Genomic DNA, 15804 nt, shown 5'->3' on the forward strand with positions numbered 1-15804 from the left:
TGTCTGGCAAGGAGGTACCCTGGGACTCAGGGGGGACCCACATCCCAGGGCAGTGCCTCATAGACAGGCCTGCTCAGGGCCCCAGTGGGGCCCACGGGACAGGACGCCAAGGTCGGCTGCTGCCTCCTGGCACTGCCCACAGCTGTGGGCACCCTCAGAGGCCTCGCTACGCCGAGAGCAGGACGAAGGCCATGCCCCTTGGGGCCCAGCCACAGGGACACACTCCAACCGGGTGGCGCGGTCAGGGGGCCTGAGGCACAGCCTCCCTGGCTGGGCTTGCCCTGACGTCACAGAGTCCCACAGCCCAGACCCTGAAACACAAGCCTGAGGAGTTTCCTCCGCACAAGACCTTCCTTTGCCCTTCTCTGCAGGCGGGTGTTTCCATGGGCAAAGATTTTTTTCAAAAGCCCAGTGCCACGACTTAATTACTGAATTAAATTAAAGTGAAAACAAAACAGATGGCTGCCCTCAGGCTCAAAGCCCAAGTCTTCCCACCGCTGACCTCACTACTTGCCTCGGGACACCCCACGCGCTGCTCACGCTTTCCTCGGCCCGAGGGGCCGACCTCAGGCTGCATCTGTAACTCAAGCTGCTCCTGGGCGGGGGCGCATCACGGCCCACCCTCCATGGGAGAGCCGCCCACACACACGTTCATTCGCGCCGAACACCGGCTCCGTCCTCCTGGGGAGGGAGGGGAGAGCAGGCCCAGGAAGCACCGACCCCCTTGCCCAGACGGCAGAAGGATACAGTTTCCAAACAGCGTCAGGACAATGAAGTAAACCGACGAGAACATGCCTTTGCTGACTCCACCTTGCGATTCGATTCCATGATACATCACCGCGTTCCAGTCCTCCCCAGTCAGGATCTGCAGAGGGTGGGAGAGCAGCCGGGGCGTGTCCCCACAGCCACCCGCGTTCACACGCACGCCCGCACCCACGAGCCCATGGGCACACGAGTGCGCACACACAGGTCCTTGGATGTTGGTTCAGGTGGCCCAGGAGCCTCCAGAGAAACTTCCAGAAGGACGTGGCTGCTGGGCTGGGTCAGGCCTTATAAGATGAATGTGCTCTGGGTTTGTGCCAAGAATGGAAAGGGAGCTCCCAACAGGAGAGAAAGGTGAGCAAAGGCACGGAGACCACGGCAGAGCTTCCCACGTCCCAGAGCTGCCCGGTCACTGCCGCACCGGTGAGGAAACTGAGGCTCAGAGAGGGGCACAAGCTGCTCACGGCCAGACAACAGCTCCAGGGCCTCTGACCCTCCAGGTTCCTGCCTCCCCTGGCCCAGGGGGTCCAGGCCACGAGGGCGGCTAAATGCCGTCCTTGCCCCATCGGGAAACACGTGCCTCTTTTGCACTTGCATTTGGGGGAAAGTACAAGGGGATAAGGTAACAGACACTCGTGTGTCTGCCACTCAGCATGGAAATTGCCAACGTTTTGTCATATTCGCATCAGGTCCCACTGCCCACGATCACCCTCGACAGGCCACCCCAACCGTGAACCTGGGGGGCCTCCAGTCTTTGTGGTCCTACAGCACACAACACACACACACGCCTATAGATGAAATACACCACGTGTGTTTTAAACACGCACGGGCAGGCGTCGGACTGCATCATCACTCCGTTCATTCACTCTTTTATCTTTGACGTTTGCCTGGCTGGACACGTGTAAACCCACTGTTCGTGGAAGGTGCTGCATAGATTCCCCCCATGTACTCACCCATCTTCCCCAACAGGCACTTCCGAGGTTTTTGCCGGTGTGTCCCATTGTGAACATGAAGTTTGTCTAGAACTGGTTCTGCTGGATCGTAGGTTCTGCACACCTTTGACTTCACTAGACGTTTCCAAAGTGTTTATCCCAAATTACAGTCCCACCAGCAACGCAGGCTGTGTCTTCCTCACACCCTCGTCCCAAACTGAGTGCAGTCACGCCCTTTGATAGCTCCCGGCCGGGCCGGCCGGAGCGGTGAACGGAAGAGCCAGGCAGGCGGGACACCTTCTCTTGTATCCAGTGGCTGCTCAACACTTTGAGGCCTTTCTGTGGCCTTTTCAACACTTTGGCTTGGATTTCTGGTAACTCACCTTTTCTTACTGACTTTCTTAAGTATTCTTGTACATACTAGTTCTCTATCTGCAGTGTCTACTGGAAAAATCTTCTGCTGGTCTCCTTCTTGCCTTTAACTAATTTTTTTGTATTATAAAGAAGTTTAATGAAGTCAAATGTATCAGTCTTTTCCTTTATGGTTTCTGCTTTTTGCCCCTTAAGAAATCTCTCTCCATCCCAAGGTCATAAATAATTTTCCTATATTTCTTCAAATCACTTTAAAGTTTGGCTTTTAGGTCTCTAATCCAACTAGAGCTTGTGGTTACTGCTCTGTGCACTCCTGAGGATGAAGACCTACTTTTCTTCCACACAGAAGGCTCGTTTTTTGACCATCCCATCCCGCTCCCATTGATTTGAAATGCCATCTTTTTCATATGACCAACTTCCTACATAGGCTTGGACATGTTTCTGGGCTTTCTAGTCTGTTCTTTGATACTTTGTCTTTATACCTCACAATCTTCATTACTGTAGCTTTATAATAAGTCTTGATATATGGAGGGGCACATCACTCCTTCATGAACTGTCCTGGCTATCCTTGGCCATTTACTCTGCCACAGAATCAATATGCTGCATTCCAAGAGCAGTTCTGTTGGGATTTGGATCCCAAATTAAATTAGGGAGAACGGATCCCTTTACCACAGGAAGGCGCCCCATTTATAAACATAGGTATTCAGTTCTTTTGGTCTTTTAATAACAATTTATAATTTCACCTGTAAAAGTCTTGCATACTTATTGTGGATTTATTTCTGGATAACATAGCTTTTGTTACTACTGTAAATGAAATCTTTCATTTTAATTGAATATTCTAATTGAATGATACTGTTATATAGAAAAGCTTTATTTTTCCTATGTTGACCTTGTGTTCAGCAACAATGAATTCTCTTATTATTTCTAATTGATTCTCTTGAGTTTTCTACGTAAATAATCACACCATCTGTAAATAATAACTATTTTGTCTCTTCCTTTCCAGTCCTTCTGCCTCTTTCTTTTTCTTATTACATTGACTTCAACTGCCTAAATACTAGATATCCTTGGTTATGCTTTCAATCTGTATTAGTCTGGGTTCTCCAGCGAAACAGAACCAAGGGGAGATGTCTGGGTATATCTTGTGGTCACGGAGAATAAGTCCCAAGACCCACGGCTGACAAGGAGAGACAATGGTGTAAGTTTCAGCCCAACTCTGAGTCAAAAGACAAGAGAAGACGGATGTCCCAGCTCAAAGATGGTCAGGCAGCGAGAGTGGACTCTCCCTTAACTCAGCCCTTTTATTCTACTCAGGCCTTCAGTGGACTAGGTGAGGCTTCCACATCTGCTTTCTCAGTCCACCAGTTCAAATGCTCGTCTCATCCAGAAACACCTTCATAGACACACCCAGAAATAATGCTTAATCTAGGCACCCCATGGTCCAGTCAAGTTGACATAAAATTAACCACCAACAATCTTTTATCTGTGATGTTAGCTACGGTCTTTGTAAAATAATACTTTATTGAGATATAATTAACATACCATATAATTCAGTCATTTAAAGTGTATAATTCAATGGTTTTTAGTATATTCACAAAGATGTGCAACCATTACCACAGTCAATTTTAGAACTGAATTTAGAATTCAGAATTTAGAATTTTATTTCCATCTCTTCAGAAAAGAAACCTGGGCTTCCCTGGTGGCACAGTGGTTGAGAGTCCGCCTGCCAATGCAGGGGACACGGGTCCGTGCCCCGGTCTGGGAAGATCCCACATGCCGCAGAGCGGCTGGGCCCGGGAGCCATGGTCGCTGAGCCTGCGTGTCCGGAGCCTGTGCTCCGCAACGGGAGAGGCCACAACGGTGAGAGGCCCGCGTACCGCAAAAAAAAGAAAAAAAAAAAAAGAAACCCATCCATATTAGCTATCACCCAACTAGCTGTGGGTTTGTTTTGGGTTTTTTTGGTTTTTTTTTGAGTCCTCAGTATTTTAAGTTCTTTGTATAACATGTTTTTCATCATAATATCAATATTCTATCTTTCTAAATCTATTGATATGCTTATTTTTCTCTTTTAAACTGTAGAGATCAGGAAATTACATTGACAAATTATTGTATTATTGAGATAAGCACAGTTTAGCCATGAGGTTCTATTTTGTACACAACTGGATTTGATTTTTGAATATTCTATTTCAGACTATTTGCATCTACCTTCACTGAGCAAACACTTAGAGTGCCTGCCTGCTGTGCGTCAGGCAATCTTCAGGCACTTGAGATCCTCAGTAGACAAAACAAAGCCCCTGCCTCACAGATCTGTGGAAGGAGAGAGCTCTCTGAAATGGAGCCAGGAGGCCTGGATGGAATCTGACCTTTTGACCACTTAATGTCCTAATGCAGGCCTCCAGAACATCTGTCAGAAACTCAAGACACTTATCAGACACCCACCTTAAAATGCCTGGTGACAGCCGTCCTTGAAGGACACACTTTCCCTTGTTGTGTCAGAGGACAGCCTCGTGGCTTTTGTCTTACAAGGCCCCGACTCTTTCTCTTCCCCAGGACACTCTTTTTATTTGAGCCAAATCTGTGTCTCTTGAATTGCAGTTCTTGAGACCCCAAAACACTTCTTATTTGCAGCCTCCTGCAGTTTTTTTGGTTGACAGAGCTCACACTCTGTCTGCATTTTGCTTTCCTTACACTGTCTTTGCTGGGCTGTGGGGTCAAGGTTGTCCTAGCCCCATGAAATGGTTTCTTCCCTTCTCTGGAAGTGTCTGAGTCCATTATCATCTGTTCCTTAAAGGCGTGACAAAACTCACCTTATAACTCCCCGAGCCCTGGGCAGGAGGCAGGAAGGCAGGAAGAGAGCTTTGACTAGGGATTCCATTTCTCTAATGGTTATAAAATTATCCAGTTCTTTTTTCTTCTTGAGCTGATTTAAGTAACTGATGTTTTCCTATAGAAGTGCACATTTCATCTAAGTTTTCAAACCTATTGGCATAAAGTTGCCATAATATTCTTTTGGGATTTTAAAAATATCTCCCTTTTCTGCAGTTATACCTCCCTTTTAGGCTATACTTTCAATAAACATATTTTTTTATTGAAGTATAGCTGATGTACAATATTGTGTAAGCTCCAGGTGTACGCTACAGTGATTCACAATTTTTAAAGGTTATATGCCATTTACAGTTATTAGAAAATATGTCTATATTCCCTATATTGTACAATGTATCCTTGTAGCTTATTTTATATGTAATAGTTTGTACCTCTTACCCCTATATTGCTCCTCCCCTCTCCCCTTTCCCCACTGGTAACCACTCTTTTATTCTCTTTATCTGTGAGTCTGCTTCTTTTTCATTATATTCACTAGTTTGTTGCATTGGGCTATACTTTTTATTTGTGCTTTTTTTCTTGATCAGTCTTGCTATAAAGTTATCTACTTTATTAGCCTTATTGAGAACGAGCTTTTTAGGATTTTGTTATCTTGGTATTTTAGTTTTATGTTTCATTAATGTCTGCTCTTAGTATCATTTTTTCCTGCTTTCAATTTCTCTTTGGTTTACTCTATTATTCTTTTTTCTAGATTTTTAAGATGAGCACTTACTTATTTTTAGTCATTCTCTTATTTTGATAATTACTTTTAAGACTCTAAGTTTTCCTCTAAGTATTGCTTCAGACTCATCCTATGAGCTTTGCTAATTATTGTTCAGTCCTAAATATTCTGTACTGCCCACTGTGCTGTCTTCTTCAACCCAAACCCTCAGCTTTCAAATATGGGGAAGATCTTAAGTGACTGTTTACTGGTGCTTTCTATTTATTTAAGTAATATCAAGAATGTGCTAGACTTCCCTGGTGGTTCAGTGGTTCGGAATCTGCCTGCCAGTGCAGGGGACACGGGCTCGATCCCTGGTCCCGGAAGATCCCACATGCCACGGAGCAACTAAGCCCGTGTGCCACAATTACTGAGCCTGCGCTCTAGAGCCTGCGAGCCACGACTACTGAAGCCCACGGGCCTAGAGCCTGTGCTCCGCAGTGAGAAGCCTGCGCACCTTAACGAAGAGTAGCCCCTGCTCGCTGCAGCTACAGAAAGCCCGCGCACAGCAACAAAGACCCAACGCAGCCAAAGAAAAATAAACAACATAAATAAATTTTAAAAAAAAGAATGTGTGCTGTAGGAGTGTGATTCTTTAATGCTTGTAGGAATTTCCGGAGTGACTTAACAAGTGATCAGTTTCTGTGAATGTTCCTTGTGCCCCAGATAATGACTATTTTATTCACTATCAATTGGCAAGTTCTGTACGTACCAGCCGATCGATTTGTGACTGCTGTGCTCATGAGTTCTTTTACATCCTGTCTAATCCCTTATCAGCTTCATCCTTCAGTCTGATAGAAACATAAGTCTCTTAAAAGAGGGTGGACTGTTGATTTGTAATTGTAATTTACAGGATAATTGTAATTATCCTGTAAAAACAGGATTGTAATTCTGTGGGGTTTTGCTTGGTATGTTTTTTGAGCCGTGCCAGTAGGCTGCATCTTCCTTTTATTGTTACGTAATGTACTTCCTTATTTTTACTACAGCTTTTTTTCACCTTCTTTTTCACTTCTATTTTGGCTGATGTTAACATTACACCAGCTTTCTTTTGGTTAAGGTCTACTTAGTTTATCTTTTTGTACCCATTTAATTTTAAATTATGTACTATTTCAAACATGCAGAAAGGTACAATGAATAATATTTAAAGCTCTGTGTACCCATTACCCAGCTTAAGAAATAAAACTTTAAAATGTAGCTGAAGTTCCCTCAGTAGAAATCTCCAGTCTCATTCCTCCTCTCCCCAAGCCCACCTCACCCTGAATTTGGTGTTAAACATGCCCATGCAAGCTTTTACACCTGTACTTCCATATATACCATAAACTTGTTATGCAATGTGTTTTGAAACAAGATGTTTCCATCCTTATTAAATATTTAGTATCATATGCTAAACCATAATGGAAAAGAATGGAAAAAAGAATGTATATATATGTATAACTTAATCACTTTGTTGTACAGCAGAAATTAACACAACATTGTAAATCAACTATACTTCAGTTTAAGAAATTAGTTAAATAGTATCATATGCCTGGTATTATTTCAGATCTTGCTTTTCTTTTTTTTTTTAGCTTAACATTGCTTGTGATCCACGTTAATATAGTTAATTCTAGGTCATTCACGGTCCTGCTGCAGACGGAACACACCCTCCTCATCCACTCTCCTGATGATGAACAATCAAGAGGTTTCCAGCGTTTTGCCATCATACACGATGCTGCTGTGATGGTCTCGCAGGTCTCTCTCTGTGCATTAGGCCAGGGACTTTCCAGAGCACATACCCACAACGGCAACTGCTGTTGTGTGAGTTCCGGTGGGTTAGATACTGTGACATTACTTTCCGAAGTGGTTCTACCAACACACCAACAGCATAAAGGAATCCTCATTTCTCCACATCTTCTCTAAAACTTGAGACTGTTAGATTTCTTAATTTCAACCAAACTGACAGGTGGGTTTACTTTGCATTTCCTGACTATGAGTGAACAGATGATGGTTTTCACAGGTCTACTCATCAGCCCAATTTCCTGTCCCGAGTTCCTTGCTTACACACTTTGCCCTTTCCGGCTGCATTATTTGTCTTTCCTTTCTGATTTGTGGAAGTCTTCGATTTATTCTGGTTATTGGTTATTTATTCTGGCTGTTGGTTATTAGCTAATGCTGTGGAAACATCTACTCCCAGCCTATGACTTGTTCGTTTGACCTTTTTATGGTGTCTTTTGATGCACAGAAATTTGTATTTCAATAGCCAAATTTGTCAAAGCTTTCCTTTACGATCTGTGCATTTCTACATCTTCCTTAAGAAGGCTTTCCCTGCTTTCAGTCAGTAACATTACTCTCCTGTATGTTCTAAAATTTCAGAGTTGCTCTTCACATTTACGTCTTAATTCACCTGAACTGATATTCAAATCTGCTACAGGGTAGAAATCCAACTCCATGTTTTTGTCTATGGATAACCAAACTGTCCATCTGCAGTGACAACATGAGTGTTCTGTGTATATAAGTATTTCATCTGTAAATAATGACATTTTTCTTTCTTCCTTGGCAATCCTGAGAAATGTTATTTCATTTTTTTCTTATTCTACTGCACTAAGACCACTGATACTAGCATAATCTGCTAAGGGTTTTTATTTGCAAGGAGTGTTGGGTTTTATCATGGGATTTTCTTTTAGAAAAAAAAATTCACGATGGACAGTTTCAAACATACAAAGTGGAGAGTGTAATATATCCCTACGTACTCATCACCCAGCTTCAACAATCAACACAATTTGTCAGTCTTGTTTCATCTGCCTCTCTCTCTGGTGCTTGGCTGTGCTTTTGCTAGAGTTCAAATGTTTTTTCTGATCATACGTGTTTTTTTTCCTTCTTTAATCTGTTAAGATGAATTACATTAATAGACCTTCTAATGTTAAATCATCTTGCGTTTCTAGGATAAATTCAAGTTGATCATAAAGGTGATCTTTAAGTACATCCAGTACTTCCCTCAGGGTGTTTTGTCTCTCTGAGTGTGACAGTAATCTATATGTTCCTTCTCTTATATTGCCCTTGTCTAGTGTTTTCATATCAAGGTTATTCCAGTCTCATAAAAGGGTGGGTGTTTCCTCTTTAACTTCTCTGGAGTCGTCTGTATAAAACTGGAGTAACCGTTCTGAAATATGCAGCAGAATTCACTTGTAAACCTGTCAGCGTGTCTCCAGGGCAGGTAGATTTTTCAATTATTCAATTATTATTCAGAAATTATTCAGTTTCTGAAATAGCCCAGCTTTTCTGCTTCTCCTCGGGTTAATGCACCTTTTCTCCCCATTTATCCGCTTTCCTAAACGTATCCGTATCAGTGTCTGCAGCGCTTTCAGCAGTTGGGTGTGACTCTCAGAATCTGTGTCTGGGTGTGTCTTTCTTGCACCTTGAATTGCAGCTCTCTGAGTGGGAATTCCAGGCCAACAGGGACCGTCCTCCAATATTTTAAAGTTGCTTTTCCCAGACCTTCTGGCATCATTGCCACGAGAGGCCTGCCATCAGACTGGCATTCTTTTGCAGGAAATCTGTCTTTCTATAACAGATTTTAAGATTTTCTCTGTATCAGGCTGTGTCCAGGTCTCAGCTCTTTCTGGAACATCGCTGGCACCCTCTCTCTCCACCTCTGAGCCGCAGCTGGCTCAGGTCCTCCACGTTCTTGAGAGGATCACGTCAGTGTACGGTTCAGCCTCCACTTTTTATTTAAACAGCTGTGTCTTTTACTTCTAGGAATGTTACCTAGTTATCTTTCGCGTTAACCGGAGATCCTCAGTTCCGAGGCGGCTTTCTTCCGTAATTTTGTGCTGACTTCCTCCTTCAGCCCTCTGAGGGTTAAAGGCACCTGCGTTACTGTGCTGCTTCAATTTCTTAGGAGCAGCTCACCCTCCACCTGTGGGCGTGGTCGGGCAGCTTCCTCAGGAGCAGAGTTCAAGCTGTTCTCCCCCTGGTCACATGCCTCCCTGTGCCCTCTCCAACCCCATTCAGAAGCAGGGGCTCCAGCCTGGGTCTCAGGCCCTCAACCCAGCGTCATCCTGTGGGCGTCACAGGCCCGGCTGGGCCAACGGTCAGTCCTGGCCGTCCTCTCAGCCTCCTCCAGCCTCGACCACCCTCTCGGCCTCATTAAAGGGCTGGACGCTTCCCCAGCTCTGAGTCAGTCAAGCCATTGGCGATGCTTCTGATGGAGAAGGTGCGAAGGGTAGTACGCTGACGGGCAACCCAATCCTTAAAGCTCAGAGGAGGGCAAAGCCACAGGACCCGAAAGTGGGGTCGGACAAGAAACAGAACGATGACAGCCCGGGGTCTGGAGTCCTGCCAGGCCGGGAGCAGACGAGCCTCTGGGAAAAGAGCTGCTCTGCTCCACCCAGGTCGGGAGGGGGGCTTGCGGGTGACATCACGAGACTGAGTCACTCTGTCAGCAAGCGTCTACTGTGGTTCGAACGGTCGGCTGGAAAGACGCCTTCCTTTGAGAGAGGAGCCCCAAAGGTCCCCTCTACATACACGCATTGTGGCTGCAGTGCTGGCTGGGGGGCAGCGCCAGCGGCCCCAGAGGCCAGGAGCCAGGCAGGGCTCTGGCCAGAGCACCTGCAGCCTGTGGGCTTCCCTAAGTGCCATTGTGGGCACCCCCGCCGCCCCCGCCTGTCCTGCTTGGCCTCAGGTGTGGCGAAGGGCGCTCATGAGGCAGAGGGCTTTATCACATTGGTGAGGCCAGTTGTGGGGCACCCAGGGGCCACAGCTCTGCGAGGGGGACAGCGCTGAACCGGGAGAGTCCTCAAGAGGGAACCAAGGCTCAGCGTCCCCAGGGGCTGCAGGCGGCATGTTTCCAGACACAAAGGGAAACAGGGGCCGCTGGGGCCAAGCCATTGGAGGGAGAAGCCCGGGGAGTGCTTTCCACTCGACTCTCAATGGACGACGGCTGTGATCGGTTCCAGGTCTCGGGGGCAGAGAGGTAAGTGGCGACCTGAAGCCAGGGCCTCCCAAGGTGTCCACCTGTTCCTCGGGCAGCTCCTTCCCGACCTGGTCCCAGCGCAGGGGACGCACGTCAGAGGCGGGAGGGGCTGACGGGGAAGGCAGGCTGCGTGCCCTGCACACCCGGCAGGGGGGGCCCCACACGCCAGAAGTGAGCCAGGAGCAGGAGCCTTACCTGGAAGACCGTGAGGATGGCGGCGGGGAAGGTGTCAAAGTTGGTCGTCGGAGTCTCGTCCTGAAAGTTGAACCTGAGAGGAACAAGGGTCTTGGACAGAGGCAGCTCCATCGGGCTGGACGGGCTGCGTCTGGTGCCAGCGGCCCCCCTCAGGACCCTCAGGGAGGGGAGCGGAGGACGCACCCGGGGCGGCACCGTCCCCTCTGAGCGCTGTGTCCGGGGCCCGGCCTCACTTACTGTCCCCCGAAGAGCTGCATGCCCAGCAGGGCGAAGACCACGATGAAGAGGAAGAGCAGGAAGAGCAGGCTGATGATCGACTTCATGGAGTTGAGCAGCGACACCACCAGGTTCCGCAGGGAGCTCCAGTACCTGCGGGCAGAGGCCTGGTCCGAGCGCCTGGACGCCCGGACACGGACGCACGTGCCTGCGGCTTCCGGCGCCTGCTGGCCTGAGGGCCCACGCTCGGTGTGTGGAGAGTACTCTCTCCAGGGGTCCGGACCACCTGTCTGGACCGCGCCCGCCCCCTGCCCACAGGGACAGCAGACGCCGAGGGTCCAGCGCTGAGCTCACGGTCGCCTCCTACACCTGCTCACCAGTCTCCCCACCCCCATGACCACGCCCGCCTTCGCCCCTCAACCCCCTCAGGCCAACTCGCGGGAAGCGAGGCCCACGGCCACACAGGAGAAGGGGCTGCACTGGAGCATCCATCAGCATCGCCACCCTCAGCACGCGGGTCCCCGCGCAAAGAGCCTCCACTGAGCAGGCCGGGCACGGGGTGCAGACGCTGACCCCAGCGGCCCCTCCCAGAGGGCCAGGGCCACACAGTGCGGAGCAGCCCTCCAGCCTCGACTCCCTTCCACCCCACCCCTCCAACGCTCCTGGGGGTCTGAGACTCTGTCCCTCTCATTCAGCTGGCCCCCGCTGGCTCACAGGCCCCCTGAGGTCTGCCCACGGTCTAGCTGCTGCTGGCTTGCCGGGTGATGAGTCCCCTCCAGCTGCGACCCCCAGGAGAGCCCAGGCGGACGTACCACGTGCCTCTGTGCCTTTCCACTTGCTGTCCTCTGCCCTGGACTAGGGCATCTGCCTGGGGCATCCCTGGGCCCTTGTCCCCAAGGCTGCTTCAGAGAGGCCCACCATCCTCCTCAGGCTCTCTGACTAGGTAGGTGAGAGTTAACAGGAGATGGGCTGGAAGGCTCCAAACAGCCTTGTCGTGGGATGGGCGGGGTGTAGGTCAGCCCACGTCAGGACAGGGGCCACCCGCTTTCCAGGAGGAAATGGAGCTGCTAAGATGCCAGGCCCACGACCAAGGAGAGGGCAGCACTGGCCGTCACCTCCTGAAGCCCCTTCTCCTGCAGAAGCAGCAGAGCACGGAGGGTAGGCGGCGCAGGGCACCCAGCAGCCTTTGTGGGCCAAGCCGACCGAACTCCTGTCAAAGCTCCTCCACGGTTAAACTGTCCTGACCTCGAATGGCCTCAGGTTTGGATTTAAAACAGAATAGAAAGACCAGGAGGCTGTGTCGGTCACTGTAGCGGGGGCCTGGAGCCCAAGCCACCTGCGCAGGCTCGGTCTGGACCGTCCCACGGTCGTCATGACCCGGGCCACCAGGGACACTGTGCGGAGGCCGGTGCCAGGCAAGTGCGGGCCACACGCTCCAGCCGCTCGCGGGGTGGGAGCCTCAGAGCCTCGGGGTGGCTCGGGTACCACTGTGGAGTCCTACGGCCATGGCCGTTGGGGTGAGGGCAGCTCTGCTGCTGCCGAGACAGCTGTGGACAAGGGCGGCCCCCCTTCCCAGCACTGCTGATCTGGCAGAGAGGGGGGAGGTTTGGCCTGCGTCGCATTCTGGCCTGGGCCTCAGCCTCCTTGTGGGCAAAAGGGTGAGACCTGCTTCCAGGCTGTGAAGAGCCAAGTGGAATGAAACTGAATACACGGTCAGGGCCCCGTCCTGTCACCGAGGACAGGCCAGGCAGCGTCGGCCCCAAGTGGAAAAGGCAGGCCTGGGAGTTCAGGTCAGAAGGTCAGAGTCCCGTCGGGGCCAGGACGGGAGCAGGGCTGCAGGGCAGGTGAGCAGACTTAGGGGTGGGACGATGGGAAAACATCCGTCTGATAACTTCTGTTTTCTCCATCAACTATGGAGCAGAGTCATCCTTTGAGGTTGAAAGGTGGGCTTGCTGAGTTCAAGAGAGGAGACAGGGTGAAACCGTGGGGAACGAGCTAACGAAAGAACCAGAAGTGCTGGGGCAGTGCTGAGGCTGGACATGGCACTGCAGGTAGACGGGCTCCCAGGGCCGACACGAAGTCCTGTGGGCTGTGGCCCTCGCTCGCATGGGCTGCTTTGTGACTGTCTTCTGTTTTTAACCAGTTAAAACCCACAGAAAGAGGTTCCAGGTCACTGAGGGCAAGACCCATGCCGTCCGTCCCCAGGAGCGGCACCTGTGTTGGCTTGGCTCCCATGCTGCCTGCGCCCCCGCCCCCCAAAGCGCACGGATGACATACTTCGTGACTTTGAAGATTCTCAGCAGCCGGAGTGCCCGCAGCACACTGATCCCAAAGGAGGTTCCTGGCTTGATGGCCGCCCAGACCACTTCGAAAATGCTTCCCACAATGACCTGCAACGGAGATGGGGTCAGCCTAGGGCGCGTGTGCGGCTGCTTCTCTCCGTAAGCATCTGCCCCGCCCACCCCGTCTGCAGCTCAAGCCACAGAAGGCAACAGGAGGCACAGGCCTCACACTGAGCCCCCGCCGCCTCCGGGAGCTGCAGACGGTGTCCGCCCTTCCCCCACCCAGACACACCAGGAGGACACAGAACAGGGGCGAGTGGGGCTGCAGCTTTCCCGGCAGATCCTAAAGCCTCCTCGTCTGATGCCTCCCCTGTGCTCCATCACAGCCTGGTGACCCTCTGGGGCCGGCAAACCGCCTCCGGCAGCTTTGCCTGTTACGCTGCTCTCACACAGACCACCAGGCTCTGCTTCCTTGTAACATCCCCTTTCTGGTCCTGCCACCTCTGAGATGCTCCAGTTCATAACTGCATCTTGTCTTCTTCCCAACAGCGGGAGCCAGCAAGTACCACCAAGGATAGATGGGGGCAAGCCTGCCCCTTGTTTCACCAACAGTCATCCCAGGCGCCGTCCACGTTGGTGGACCGGGACTTGCGGGCAAGAGGCCTGCCCCTCCTTCCAGCCACTCCTCAGCATCGGTGTCTCACGTGAGGGACTCAGAAAGGACAGAGCAGCAGGGCTGAAGCACAGCAGACCCCTCACCCAACGGCACCCAAACAGAATTCCCTCCCTGGCCACTGCACCTCACGGGGCACACCCGGGCTCGCGGTCAGCATGAGCGCTCGTGTGCTCTTCTGCGTGTGGCTAATTCTCACTCCTTCTAAGCTGGCTTCTGCAGCTGGTGTGGAGAACTCCACTGCCGAACGTCAATCTCTTAAATTCCCTTTTGCTTCGCTGGGCTCACACATCACCCAAGGTTTCAGTCACTTCCACCCATTTCATACCAGCTGCAAACAGGATCAGCTCGACATCAACATCCTCACCAAGCCTGACCAACAGTGACTATGCCAGGGCAGCGGTCCCCGCAGGTTAGCGCTGGTCCACGACCCTGCGTGTCTGGTCTGCTGGCTGCACCAGCTCTGCATCACCCCAAATGCGTTTCCCCCCTGGACGCAAGCACAGCATTCAGGGGTCAGACCTGCTCACAGCTGCTGCACCCACTATGACCCTAGCAGGGCAGCGAATGGAGCGAGCTTGCCGCGTCTGCCCTTGGTCCCCCGAAAATCACCACCAGTTCGTCTCAGCATCACACAGCACCCAGATCGTGCCCAGGGCTGAAGACTGCTGTTTTCTGAATCTACGTTCTTCTCACTGTCACTGTTCCAACATGTCTCCTATTTCCCATTAATCCTCAGAATTTGCTCACATTGGTTCACAATGTAGGTGGCCTCTCAAGACGGTCCCCACTGCTTCGGGTTCACCCCCTTGTACACCCCTGTCCCCTGGAGGGTGGGCTGGACCTAGTGACTCACTTCCAGCAAACAGAACACAACAAACGTGACAGGCTGGCACCTCTGAGAACAGTTACAAGAAGCCTGAGGCTTTGGCCTTCGTGCTCTCGGCCCTCTCTTGGGCCACGGCTGCCGTGTTGTGAGGACGCTGGGGCAGCCTGTGCAGAGGCCCATGTGACCAGGCCCGAGCCTGCCAGCAGCCGCCAGAGTGAGGCCGGAGGATGAGTCTCTGAGGTCTGTCAACAGTCACGAGCACAAGCTTGGAAGGGAGCTCTCCAGCCCAGCGGAGGCTGCAAGGACTGAACCTCGGGAGGGACCTGAGAGTCACAGCCTGACTGCTCCCCCACGGGAATGAGAGGACATGTGCTGCCTTAAGCCACTAAGCCCTGGAGTAACTTGTTACCCAGAAGGAAAGACCAATACCGACTTCGGAAGCAGGAGTGCCGTGCTGCTGAACTAAGGTCCCCAGGCGCGGGGCGGCTCTGGAGTTGGGGAGCGGCCCCAAGCAGCACAGCGGCGATGGCCTGAGGCGCCCTGAACACACTCTTCCGAGGTCTCTGGACGCTGAAGGTGCCGCCCGTGAGGCCTGCAGGAGAGTGAGGGGGCACAGGAAACTAAGGAGGGGAGTGGGCAGAGAGCCACACTGCAGCCGCAGGGGCAGCGGGAGACGTACCTCCTGCGCTGGGGCGCTGGCGGAGGCGCCGTCCAAGCAGAGTGCACGTGGCGCTGCTGCCTGGCGTCTCCTGCTGCTCGCAGCCCAAGGCGGGAGGAGGGCGGGAACTGAGGAAGCGCTGCTAAGTGAAGAGAAGCCACAACTCGCTAGTTTGGGAGATGCTCAGCCTCTCCAGAGACCAAATAAGGCCAACGTTAAGAAATGGCACGGTCAAAAAAAAAAAAAAATGGCACGGTCTAAAAATGAAGCCAAGGGCACAACGGGGGCTGGTATGGAAGATCCCAAAAGATCAAAGGCGGGGCCTCAGAGCATATTCAGCCGCTTTCCGGCCCTTCAAGG

The 15804-nt window shown here is 51.1% G+C and overlaps 1 protein-coding gene across 1 annotated transcript in view; it reads right to left on the reverse strand.

Moving 5' to 3' along the window:
• The window catches only part of CACNA1B (calcium voltage-gated channel subunit alpha1 B), a 196066-nt gene that overhangs the window by 103356 nt on the left and 76906 nt on the right, over positions 1 to 15804 (reverse strand). Inside the window, 4 exon segments of the mRNA XM_032634862.1 lie at positions 748 to 865; positions 10787 to 10859; positions 11024 to 11155; positions 13280 to 13392. Of these exon segments, the coding sequence (XP_032490753.1) occupies positions 748 to 865; positions 10787 to 10859; positions 11024 to 11155; positions 13280 to 13392 (436 nt within the window).

Source organism: Phocoena sinus, chromosome 6, assembly GCF_008692025.1.
Source record: "Phocoena sinus isolate mPhoSin1 chromosome 6, mPhoSin1.pri, whole genome shotgun sequence".
NCBI classification, from domain to species: Eukaryota; Metazoa; Chordata; class Mammalia; order Artiodactyla; family Phocoenidae; genus Phocoena; species Phocoena sinus.